Source organism: Dermacentor silvarum, chromosome 5, assembly GCF_013339745.2.
Source record: "Dermacentor silvarum isolate Dsil-2018 chromosome 5, BIME_Dsil_1.4, whole genome shotgun sequence".
NCBI classification, from domain to species: domain Eukaryota; kingdom Metazoa; phylum Arthropoda; class Arachnida; order Ixodida; family Ixodidae; genus Dermacentor; species Dermacentor silvarum.
The window spans coordinates 6,488,804-6,502,280 of NC_051158.1; the positions used below are offsets into that span (position 1 = coordinate 6,488,804).

General features: G+C 47.0%; 1 protein-coding gene across 1 annotated transcript in view; it reads left to right on the top strand.

Moving 5' to 3' along the window:
* Nucleotides 1-225: 225 nt before the first annotated feature.
* LOC119452730 (gamma-aminobutyric acid receptor subunit rho-3) overlaps nt 226-13,477 on the top strand; it is a 53,314-nt gene continuing 40,062 nt past the window's right edge. The window contains exons 1-2 of the mRNA XM_037714684.2: nt 226-245; nt 703-798. Coding sequence (XP_037570612.2) covers nt 226-245; nt 703-798 — 116 coding nt within the window. The remainder of the gene's footprint in view (nt 246-702; nt 799-13,477) is intronic.

Consider the following 13,477-nt stretch of genomic DNA (forward strand, 5'->3'; position numbering starts at 1 on the left):
ATGAAAAGAGAAATCAGATCTTCGTTGTTCTGTTATTCTAAAGATAAAACAGGAAAAGAATAACAGCGCAATGTTAAAGGGCGAAAGACAATGAATAGCGACACATACAGTGATCGTAAAATCTTTTATCAGGCGAGGTTTGTTGGCACACTGGTATCTCGCTTTTTTTCTCGGGCTTGCTAAGATGAAGCTTTTCAAATGCCAATTTGCTCTTGCTGTCTAGGCATGACCGTGGCCGTGTTCAGGTCTATAGAAGGAAACGCTTTTTGAGACTACGTACGAGAGAAATGTTGCAATTTGAAGTGGCCCTCGCGTCAATAGAGTTCTCTCAGAGGCTCTTGGAAATCCATTAGATACCAAGCACGTGTCAGACGGCATTTGACTTTGTTTCGCTTCGGGTTGCTCCTCATTTCTTTTTCTTCTTTTTGCTCATAGAAAAGCCCGGCCCGTTTCCGTCGATAGTGTTTCCGTTTCTGTATCACACCTTCGCAAACAAACACGTCGAGGGACCTTGGCACCATTCGTGGACGCCTTGAATTGAGACAAAGAATGAACGAAAAAAAGAAAGATGGAAACAATAAACTTGCTTTCGCTACGCGAGGGACGACAACTTTTACGAGCACGGGAGTCATTCTGTAATGAGGGTAGAGGCGACACAAAGGGGAAACACTATAGGCGACCTCTCGCGGCCTAACGCGGCAGAATTGCCCCTGTCGTCGACGCTGACATTTGGAGACCGAACTGGCCGCGTACTGACATCGACCAGGGCGAATCGACCTGGGCGGAAACGGCTTCAAGGTGGCGTCTGTTTGTACGCGGAATATATGTAGAGGTCGATCAATGGCCGATTGATGATGCCACGAAGTCGACTGGTCAGTCCGGCTTCTATCCAACGCTTATCATTTCTTTTTTTTTTTGCCTTATTTTACGCACTATCCTTTGTTCCACTTCGATCTTGCTATTGTCGTACGCCAAGATTAGTACCGACATAGCAAGCCGAAATATTGTTTTCGTTCTCTGTATTGTTCTTTCTTTCTTTCATTTTATTCTGTTCTTTTAATTTCTTTTTATGCTAAAATACCGGACTGCTTGAGAGTTCATTACAGCTAGCACAGTAGAAAAAAAATGGATATAGAGGAAACGGCGTTGTGTTGTTTCAAAATTCAGATCATTTCGACCTCCCGACCAAAACGTCATCAGAGGTCGCGGTTGAGGACATCGTTTCCACGGTCCACGTGGAGATACAGATCACGCCTGACATTCAAAGCGAAGCATTATGATTGTTGAACATGGCAGTAGCTCGGAGTGTTTCGAAATTGCTGGGTGCACCACGGTTACCATAACCATAGTTTGGCGGGGACGACGTCCCTGATCGTAAGGGAAATAGCCAAACGTCGTGGATGATGTGCGTCAGTGATCCTAATATGTTGTGGTACTTTGTCCGACAGATCCACCTGTCTAGCAGTGCAGTCAGGCGATAGCAAGCTTTAACAACAAAAGGGCAACATATACAACAGCCAGCGAAGGCTCGTACAGGTGGAGACGCAATAAAAAGAATAGTACCAGTCACAATAAAAATTACGAAGGAAGCAAACACTTCGAGCGAGAATAAAATTTGAGATAGAGCGGGCATCTCCATTCGCGTAAAAGTAGAACAGTCGTAGATCGTATGTCTACTTTAAATCGACTTCACTCTACCAGGGACAATGTGGCGATGCATATGTTTCATTTGGTTAAAAAGTTATTTGCCGTTACACACCAGGCAGTCGACTAACGCACTCAAGGCGATTTCAAGCATAAGGCGCAGGTACCATCACAGCGTACATTACCGCAGCAATTTCTTGGCATAAACTACCGTATCGACGGCGCGTTGTCGCTTATGTCGTCGTCGGTGTCGTCGTCGGTGTCGTATTTCTCGCCATTGTCATAGTGCTGTCCACACTGTTGTATTTACCATGGTTGTCATTTACGTCCACTGTGCCGTCGTTTCATCGTGCCACCATTATCCCAGTGCCGGTCTCGCTGTTGTCGTCATCACGGTTGTCTTTATCCTCGCCCCCGTTGATGATTTTGATGAAGATGATGATGATTTGTTGGCATGCCTTTTGAAAGGGGGCCGTGACACTTAGTCACCTAGCCTGCTTGATTTATTTACTTATGCTGTACATGTTTTTCATTCTAGCATTTTTGTATACATCTCCTTAATCTTTTTTTTTATCCTCAAAGCTTATTTATCTACCTTATACCGCTATCTCTGCCTGTAACGGATCCGGTCGTATCAATCGCTTCCAGGCTGATTTTTTTGTCACCAATACTTGATGCTTCCGTCCACTTTAAATACAAGTTCTTCGGGAAGATGTACGTTGCCTACGGGCCTCACTGGTCGAATCTCTTCGCATTCGATTAGAATGTGCTGAGTGGCCTCCGGATTTTTTGCTGCAGCATGCGCATGCCTCATCTTGTTCCGAATATTTGATACGGTATTTTTTTACTGCAGGCTCTGACGGTCCTTGCAGGAGTGGTTACAAAGGTAAAGCAACAACAATCATGAACAAAAATGAATGGTTTTAACTTTGAATACAAAAGATTCCACAGTATTACAACACACACCACTGTTAGGTAAGTCGTTCCAATAAGAGATTGCAGAGGGAAAGAGTGAATATTTATGTGTATTAACACGGCTTGGAGGTTGGCGAAATTACCTTACTGTGGTTAGTTCTTGATGAGTGTAAAAACGGATCACGTAAGTAACGTGACCGTGGAATTTTGAAGTGGCCATGGTACAAAAGGTAGATGAATTTAAACTTTGAAACTATTCTTCGTTGTGCAAGTAGTTCTAAATTTGCTTTCGATAATAGTTCAGAGACACTAGATTGCCTTGAATAATCAGAATATATGAATCTGACTGCCAGCTTCTGTATGCGCTCTACTTTATCAATTAGGTGTTTTTGATAAGGGCTCCAGATTAAATCAGCATATTCTAATGATGGTTTAATAAGTGTTCTTTAGACATTTAATTTGACATGTGGCGGAGTATTGCGCCGCTTCCTTCTTAAGGACAGTTTGCCTTCGGCGCTCTCACATATGGAGGAGATGTGAGGTTCCCAGTTGAGGTTCGACGTGATAGTTGAGGTTCGACGTTTGTTTTGGTCCCTAGGCAACTAGCTGGAGCCTCAAATAGCAAGGCACTGCCCTTAGTGTTACCGTACAGATTTTCCCTTCTAATTTATTTCTTGCAAATCGCCATGGTTTTTCGTCTATTTGCATTCTTTGCATCCACTTCACTGTCTCTGTTTCTCTCACTTTCCTTCTGATGACTCCTGGTTGACTATTTGCACTTTCAATTACCCTGTACTTGGTTGCCAACTTTCTTGACCTCTTCCTCCATTCTGTGTCCACACGTTTCAAGTAGAGATATTTGAGCACTTTAGCCACCCAGTTATTCTGATCCGTGTTTATCAGTCTTTCTTCAAAACTAATTTTGCTCTGCGCTTCTCTGACTTCAAAAGAGGCCCTACACATCTCTCTGCACGGCTTCAGTTGTGGTTTTACCGTGGGCTTCCAAAGGCAAACGCATCACCGTTCTTTGGTTTATAAATATAAAATAAATCACATGTCTGATGGTGGACGTCGAGCATGGTTCCCGATCACAAAAGCCTGAGGCTATACCACCACTGAGTCAATTTGCGCAATTGTTTGTGTAGTGGAAACAAAGCGAGAACAGAAAGTTTAATCTACCGACTGGTTCGACGAAATTTTTTTAGAATTCTGTCTAAGAAAAATATTGCGGAAATATTCAATCATGTAAATAAGCAGACTTCAATTATTCCTTTAGTTACGAACTTAATTGCTGCGTTAGCAGCGACCTCTAATAGTGGACGCAGCCACCTTCTCAAGAACATGGGCCATACGGTTATTTGTTAAAAACCGAATTAGTGAATGTTTCTTAATTAATCAAATAGGAAAAACAATTTTGTGTGCACGTAATGTCCGCCTCTTCGAGTAGACCATCTCATCAACTAGAATTGTTGTATGTGCCACAGGCAACCTTCAAAAATTTTGAAATTGTTCGCTGAAGCACCCTGTATACATTTTATACGCCATGTGGCGTATAAAATGCATACGCTCGGATTGGGAAGATGGCCCAGGGCAACGACCTCACGACAACAGAGGACCGACGACGGTGTACCGGAAAGGGCGGACGAACATGGTAAACCAAGTTTCAACCTTTCAACCTGCAGTTGCAGTAATATAAACGGTGATAAAGCAGCCTTACAAAATGCGGTCTGCGAATCGCACATCTCTAGAGTTGTGGAGCGGTTGGCAGCGGTCTGCGCCAGCGTCGCCTAGCGGTAGTGGCAGTGAGTTCAAGCTGCAGGTTACGAGCCCTTTGAGCCCCCATGCATCCCGGTGATGCTTAAGTTTATCGCTGCTTTGGCGTGTACATTTCTCGACCAAATTATCCGCTTGGACACTATATAGACACGGGCTACTAATTAAATTCTGTGGTTTTACGTGCCAAAAACCATGATATGATTATGAGGCACGCCGTAGTGGGAACTTCCGGATAAATTTCGACCACCAGGGGATCTTCACCGTGCCCCCAATGCACGGGACGACGTGGGCGTTTTTGCATTTCGCCGCCATCGAAATGCGGCCACCGCGGCCGGGATTCGATCCCGCGACCTCGTACTTAGCAGCGCAAACACCATAGCCGCTAAGCCACCGCGAGGGGTGTAGACACGGGCTATGGTGCCTGCGAGATGCAAGAGATGTGGACAGTGCTGGACAGACTGGACAATTAATTGTCCACTGCCTGGACAATGAGTCCTTACCCAACGCTTCCAGAAGAACTCCATGGATGTTATATTAAAGCGAACATTTCTTGGCGAACCCTTCGAGATTTTCCTGACCATGACTGCTGCTGCTCTCATGGCTCTCACTTAAAAAAGGAAAATGCAATTACGTACCGTTTGTGGGATTGAAACTCCATTCCTCCTGCAGAGCAGCTCGATGCTCTCACCACTATGGCACATTTTTTTTTCACTTGAAAAAACCCAAGAAAAAAAAAGTCCTACTCGCACGTATACTTCTATCGTGTGACGATGATGATAGAAGTATGTGCATAGAAGTATACAAGAGAAGACAACTAGATGTTTGAATAATGGCCGCGCGTGTCACATTGCGTAGTACGGGCGCGCATGTGCGCGTCAGTTCCCTTTACGTCAAAGAAGCAGGAATTAAATGGGCAAATTTATCGCACTTGGTTATCCGCTTCACGAAGGCTTCGCTTCCCATAGATTCAAAGATGTGCGCTGGGATCTGCAGAAATTTCTTTTCTTCTGTTTCTTCCTTCCTTTCATTCTTTTTTTTTTTTGCGCTGCGGAAGTTCTAGACTTTCATCGGTCTACACGATATACTCTAAGAACACCACCTACTATTGCGCTGTTTACTTTGTTTGCATTTCTCTCTTTTACAGCGTAAGCTGTTATGGGTTCATTCCAATAGTCGTTTCGGTTCGCGATGGTGTCCGCCGCCGCCGCTGGTGACCGTAACCGCTATCGCCGGAAATGCGAAAAAAGTACCCGCTTCCCGCCGGGATCGAGCGTGTGCCCGCTGCGTGGGAGCCAGATACTCTACCACTGAGCCACGCAAGCGCTTGCTATCGGGCAGCAGAAAATGCCCTATAAGCGCTCCCTAGGCAGGCGCAGACGACCCGAGCCTCCGCCAGTATGGCGGCGCCATCTAGGTAAGGCGCCTGCAAACGCAGCGTGCCCGACATGTAAGTTGCATATATCAATTGCCTGCTGCATGTAACTGGACCTGGTTCACTCAAGCAGGCTAGGTGACTATTTGTCACCAGCCTGTTTAGAAGATTCCAATAAACAATCATGATCATCATCAACAACGTACGGGGCCACGGGTCAAGGGATTTGAGATGTGCGCCACGTACTGGATACCTGTTCGGTACACGTTATGGCGCCTCCTGGCAAGGTACGAATCGCTGCTGAAGAAGCGAATCGTAGAGCTACGTGCGCGGCTACAACCAGGCTTGATCGGGCTCAGCAGACTGCTGTGCAGAGCGCATTAGTAGCCGCAGCTCGCCGTCGACGCCGGGCGGACAATTCAGATCGTTCTCGTCAAAACGAGGCGAAGAGACTTTGCCGCGAAGACCCTGTTGTGCGTGGTGCCGAAATTGCAGCTACTCTTGAGCCGCTCCACCAGCTTACGCTGTGACTGCTGCTTGTGCCACGCAAGCCTGTGCCTTTTCTTTTTCTGTCACCTTACGCTCTCTTTCTCTTCTCATCGCCGTAGCCCCCCCCCTCTCCCCGTACTGGGTAGTCAACCAGAACTAACCTCCTCTGGTTAACGTCTTTGTCTTTCCATACATTTTCTCTCTCTCTGGTTAAGCTTGACCCTCACCGTACGGCCCCTTGTCTCAGCAAATTCTCCTATACAGAAACCGCAGGGGCACAAGCGAGAGGACACTCCGGCCCACGCACAAGAAAAAAGAAATAGACTTACAGAAATGACCGGTCGTTAGCGCTAAATATTCAGGACCTGGCACGTATGGATGCGCTAATAGATGTACTAAACGCTGACACGTGTCTCCGACAATGGGATGAGAACAATGGCTTTGATCTCTCGTTGCTACTTCGCGTTATTGCTACAACACTCTATATAGAGCCAGGGAAATTGGGTCTCGTATGGCAACGAGATGCTGGCTGGGCTCTTCGTTCGCCGCCTGGGCATAAATAAGTGAAGCCCCGGGAACGACCACCGTTGCTATCGCTTTAATGAGCGCCGGAGTGAGGCGTCATCGAGCGGCAGCGGGCGAGGCCGCAGCAACGGGCTCTTTGCGTCAGCGCGTGCTTTCGCTCAAGAAGGCCGAGCCGGCATGCTACTGCTTGCTCGAAGTCAAACGGAGCAACACTGATGCACGTCCTGTAAGACGTGCTGGGAGGCCTGGTCCGTAATGTGACACGCCTTACAGAATCGTTTACGTATGCATCCCAGTAATTCCGCATGTTTCTCGCTGCATTCTTGCGGAAACCTTAAAGAAGAGCAACGTTTCCAGTTGGGCGTCGTAGTTCATCGTTACAGGGAAGCAGCACAGTATAGTGAAGGGTTGTCGTCGTAGTCGTTGTGGTTATTGTGGTTCTCTTCTTCTTTGTCGCCAAATTGCTGCGCAGTTCCCTTTTAGGAGTAATACGGAGATTTACTCACGGGCATGTATATATAAGTTTTGATATACAATCCGCACAAGCATTTGCGACTTTTGTTTGAAGATGCGCAATCTAGGCAAACAAAACCACTTTGCAAGGATTTACTTCTGACCTTGTTGGTGCGACATGTATTGTTGTAGGCTGTGACGACAACCATATAGAACACGGTTCGTATCCTGCAAAGAAGGCGTCGTATACCCGATACCACTATCGTGTGGCAGATACTAGGTCGCACAACCCGGGCGATGTCTAAACGATAGCTGAGAGAGCACTGTAGCAATGCAAAGAAAGGTAGGGATTCGCCGGTTAGCAGCACACTGCTGTCCGTGTAGTTGCTCGCCTCTCTTCCAGCGACGTTTCGTTGTGCGCAAGCATAAAGACAAAATAACGAGACTGATAGTTTAAAGTGCAACTATTGAGAAGCTAGGCCAAGATTGTGTTAGCACGCCTTGACTATCTTTAACAAGCAAATAAATACCGTATCTGAATTCATCACCGTTTACGCATGCCTGAGTTGTTGCATGGCATATATAAAATAGTGATCCGGCTTCCAGTAAACATACTGTTCAAAGTTGACGCTTCTGCGTGTCCCTTTGTCCGTTTAAAAAGTATTCGCGCTAGAATCTATAAAAATAGGTATGGTTTAGCTTTGGTTAACCCTGGTTGATAGCGAAAGCTTCACTGCCCTGGCTAGGCCCATTGTCGAGCTGTGGCCCAGGTGTGGTCTCGCAATGATAAACGGACATGTTTGCAATGAATACAGCGCTTATTCATCATTTTTTATGCCTATGAAGACACTGCAGTGATCAGTAAAGTAGTGAGACTTGGTTGCAACTCGCAGCCGGACCCAACTCCACTCTGGCAACGGTGGAAATGTCTCCTTTCAGGGCTCCGTAAAGGCCTAAATATAGTCCGTCGTAGCGTGAACGCACGCACACGTTATGTCCCGTTGGCGAGAACAACAGCGGCTATGGTTCGACCGATGCTTCGACGTACTGGCGCCGCCAACGTAACCAGACGCGCGGCCAATGCGCTCCGACGCGCGCGGCGTCTCATGACGCTCGCCCGCGTGCTGATGGACTATAAACGCGCCTTAATGCTCTATTCTGGTTTGACCTATAGCACTCAAGGTGAAAACTGTTGAGTCGCCACCCGCCGTGGTTTCTCAGTGGCTATGGTGTCGGGCTGCTGAGCACGAGGTCGCGGGATTGAATCCCGACCACGGCGGCCGCATTTCGATGGGGGCAAAATGCGAAAACACCCGTGTACTTAGACTTAGGTGCACGTTAAAGAACCCCAGGTGGTCGAAATTTCCGGAGTCCCCCACTACGGCGTGCCTCATAATCAGAACTGGTTTTGGCACGTAAAACCCGATAATTTTTGTTGAGTCGCCGACGGTTGCCCGAGGTGGCGTAATGAAGATTTCGCTTCAAAAGCACTTTGCTAACGCTACCTAAGAGGGAGCTTTAGCTCGGGGGCTCCTATCTAAATGCACAGAAAAGAAGACATTGTTCTTTCTCGGCAACCACCTCATCGAATTCGACGAAGTTTGTCGCATCTAAAAAATAATAATAATGAAGAAGAAGGAGAAGAATGTCCGCCTCTTCGAGTAGACCAGCTCATGAACTAGAATTGTGCTATGTTCCACAGGCAGCCTTTAAATTTTTTAGAAGTGTTCCCTGAAGAGAGAGAAGCAAGGAGAGGAAAGGCAGGGAGGTCAACCAGAAGAGCATCCGGTTTGCTACCCTGCACTAGGGGTAAGGGAAAGGGGAGATAGAAAGAGAAAAATAGGGAGAGAATGAGCACTGAGTACACGTGGGACGATGTACAGGGACACTATAGGCGGTCTCTTAAACCGGTGCACTTCAAGTACTGTACTAATGCACGCAACGCTTTTTGTGCCAGTGACGGGTGTAGCCACGGTCCGAGTATCTTTGAGTATTTATTCGGGGCAGCAGACAAGAAATGCGACATATAAGACAAGCGATTTATTAGCGCGATTAGTAAGAACTTCTGCGTGCGAAACCTATATTTGCACAGAAAGAAGCGAATTGTGTCTTATTTGGATGTTTGCTATCCGTCGTAATAAACTCCCCTTTCAATAAACTCTATCTCAAACTTTTACATCAACAGCCATAATAAGTATCCAAATTTCACGCAGTGAATGTTTCGTGAAGTGCGTACTTTTGCCGGTAGCTGGTTATCCGGCCTCCTTTGGGACCGCGCAGAGCCTTACCGGATTACCTGTACGCCGCAAATGCTTCTCGTGTAAGGCCAGCGTGCGTGTGCGTGTATTGTGTGTGTGTGGCCAATCTATTCGTGCGTGCCTGTGTATATGTGCGTGCGTGTGCGTGCGCGCGCATTTGAGATAAAAAAAATTCGGGGTAGCTTGCACTAGTGGCGCAAGGCTCAAGACACAGCAGAGCTGATCGGTATCGTTCGTTCTCGGCTTCTCTCACGTCGGGATCTTCTCAGAGCCGACGCTTTCTCTCCCGATCTCTAGCATTCTCTCGCTGGACGTACTCGGGGTCTCCAGCTCGCCGTCTTCGTTTTGCAGCTGCTTCTTCGGCTAACCGTGCTGGGTCCTATCGGTGTCGACGCTGGCAGTATCGCTTAGCAGCTCGCCGCGATTTTTGGTACGAGGCTTCTTCCTCGGCAGTGCGAACCTTCCTTGGTCTCCCCATGTCTACGTCTGGCGCGCCGCCGCCACGCACCGTCTTTCATACGGAACGAAGGAGCGCATGCACAGTTGGCCGTGACGTCACGTCTCACTTGCGGCGCATGCGCAATAGTGCGCAGCTGGTGGCGAAGTTGTAGGGGAAGTGGGGCGAAAGCTATGCACAGTGTACGGGCGGCGAGCGCATACGCGCCGGGATGACGTCAGAGCGTATGCGCAGTAGCGCGTAGCTGGCGGGAGCTCGGCGGAGCCGTGTATTGTCGGGCGACGCGAGCGCGCACCTGCGCCGTCGGTTACGAGACAACGGAGGTGACGTCATAGCTCAGCGCAGATTCTCGCGGACGACTAACGGAGTTACGGATAGCTTAAACAGCTTCGCTGTTAAAAGCTAATTCTGTAGGAAGTAAAATTTTTGCACAGGCCATTGAATGTTTTTACAAGAATTCCCAACAATATGAATCTCTTCTAAAACAGTAGAAACACGAAGTTTATTAACCCGTAACTCTAGCTCAAACAGATATCGCATCTAAAGCGCACACAGTCAACAATTTAGTTTACAGTTTGCGTGAAATTAGTGCAATCTTTGAAACGGGTTTCCATAAGACCTACACCAAAACCATCGCTATATTTGATATGACATATCACCTTGGTTCTCCACAAGAAAAATAGAAAGTTACCTATCAGCAAAGGGGTCAGGCAAGGAGACACAATCTCTCAAATGCTACACTGCATGCTTAGAAGAAGTATTCAAGCTCCAAGACTGCGAAGGGTTGGGAGTAAGAATCAACGGCGAATATCTCAGCAACATTCGGTTTGCAGATGACATTGTCCTATTCAGCAACAATGGGTGCGAGTTACAACAAATTATTGAAAGAATGGGGTTGAAGATTAATACGCAGAAGACAAGGATAATGTTCAATAGCCTGGCAAGGAAACAAGAATTCGGGATCGTCAGTCAGACTCTACGAGTCTTTAAAGGATCGATCACGTTTATCTAGGTCAATTACTCACAGGGGACCCTGATCATGATAAAAAAATTTACAGTAGAATAAAATTGGATTGGAATGCATACGGCAGGCATTACCAAATCCTTACTGGGAGCATACCACTGTCGTTGAAAAGTGTAGAGTCATCGCATTCTACCGGTGCTAACATATGGGGCAGAAACTCGGAGTTTAACAAAGAATCTCGAGAACAAGTTAAGGACCGCACAAAGAGCGATGGAACAAAAAATGTTCAGCCTAACGTTAAGAGACAGGAAGAGAGCGATGTGAATCACAGAGCAAACGGGAATAGCTGATATTCTAGTTGACATTAAGAGGAAAAAGTAGAGTTGGGCAGGCCATGAAATGCGTAGGATGGATAACCGGTGGACCATTAGAGTTACAGAACGGATACCAAGAGAAGGGAAGCGCAGTCAAGGATGGCAGAAAACAAGGTGGGGTGATGAAGTTAGAAAATTTGCAGGCACAAGTTGGAATCAGCTAGCTCAAGACAGGGGCAATTGGAGATCACAGGGAGAGGCCGTCGTCCTGCAGTGGACATAAATATAGGCTGACGATGATGATGATATATTTGTGATAGTTAGTATGATATGTATGATATAGTTACTTGTGGCCACTGTAATTGGCCACCTATCTTTCTGCACCAACTCTATGGTATGGCCAACTGGATGGCATAGTTGTTGCGGCAACTGTAGGGGCCTACTTTCCTTCTACATTAACCGTATGATATAGTTACTTGTTGTGGCAACTGTAATGGCCACCTTTTTTTCTGCAGCGACTCTATGGCATGACCAACTGGATGGTATACTTATTGCGGCAACTGTAGGGACCTACTTCCATTCTACATTAACAGTATGGTAAAGTCACTTGTGGCAACTGTAATGGCCACCTTTTTTTCTGCACAGCCTCTATGGCATAACCAACTGGATGGTTTACTTTTGCGGCAAATCTATGGACCTTCTTTTATTCCACACTAAAACTATGATATAGTTACTTGTTGTGCCAACTGTACTGGCCAATTTTCTTTCTGAACCAACTGTATCGTATCCCAGCGATCTCCATTTAGCCCTGCTTTGCTGTACCAGCAGATATATAAGCGCCACAAACTCTTGATCAACACCCTTCGGGGTGGTGCAGTGGCTTAAGGCGTTGTGCGGCTGCATCCCATGGTGGCGGGTTCATACCCGGCCCTGGAGGCTGTATACATGCGGAGGGTGTATACGAAAACGCCTTTGTTTGGCACGCCCTGTAGTCCTCCACCGCAGGGCACGTTGTTAAGTTTGATTTGTTGTTAAGTTTCTGTTTGTGGGGGTTGGGGAAAGCAAATATTTTTTTCCAGCTTTTTTAATTTTTAAGTGAATTTGTGTTTTTCCTTCCTCTTGATGCATACACAACTTGGGCCATTGCGTATGTGCCAGAATAGTTGTTTGCTGGAATTGACAACTTGGGCCAATGCGTATGTGCAACAATCGTTGTTTGATGGAATTGACAACTTGGGCGACTGCGCATGTGCCACAGTAGTTGTTTGCTGGAATAGACAACTTGGGCCACTGCGCATGTGCAACAATAGTTGTTTGCTGGAATAGACAACCTGGGCCACTGCGCATGTGCCACAATAGTTTGCTGGAATAGACAACCTGGGCCACTGCGTATGTGCCACAATAGTTGTTTGCTGGAATAGACAACCTGGGCCACTGCATATGTGCCACAATAGTTGTTTGCTGGAATAGACAACCTGGGCCACTGCGCATGTGCCACAATAGTTTGCTGGAATAGACAACTTGGGCCACTGCGCATGTGCAACAATAGTTGTTTGCTGGAATAGACAACCTGGGCCACTGCGCATGTGCCACAATAGTTTGCTGGAATAGACAACCTGGGCCACTGCGTATGTGCCACAATAGTTGTTTGCTGGAATAGACAACCTGGGCCACTGCGCATGTGCAACAATAGTTGTTTGCTGGAATAGACAACCTGGGCCACTGCGCATGTGCCACAATAGTTTGCTGGAATAGACAACCTGGGCCACTGCGTATGTGCCACAATAGTTGTTTGCTGGAATAGACAACCTGGGCCACTGCATATGTGCCACAATAGTTGTTTGCTGGAATAGACAACCTGGGCCACTGCGTATGTGCAACAATAGTTGTTTGCTGGAATAGACAACCTGGGCCACTGCGTATGTGCAACAATAGTTGTTTGCTGGAATAGACAACCTGGGCCACTGCGCATGTGCCACAATAGTTGTTTGCTGGAATAGACAACCTAGACCACTGCGTATGTGCCACAATAGTTGTTTGCTGGAATAGACAACCTGGGCCACTGCGTATGTGCCACAATAGTTGTTTGCTGGAATAGACAACCTGGGCCACTGCGTATGTGCCACAATAGTTGTTTGCTGGAATAGACAACCTGGGCCACTGCGTATGTGCCACAATAGTTGTTTGCTGGAATAGACAACCTGGGCCACTGCGTATGTGCAACAATAGTAGTTTGCTGGAATAGACAACCTGGGCCACTGCATATGTGCCACGATAGTTGTTTGTTGGAATAGACAACCTGGGCCACTG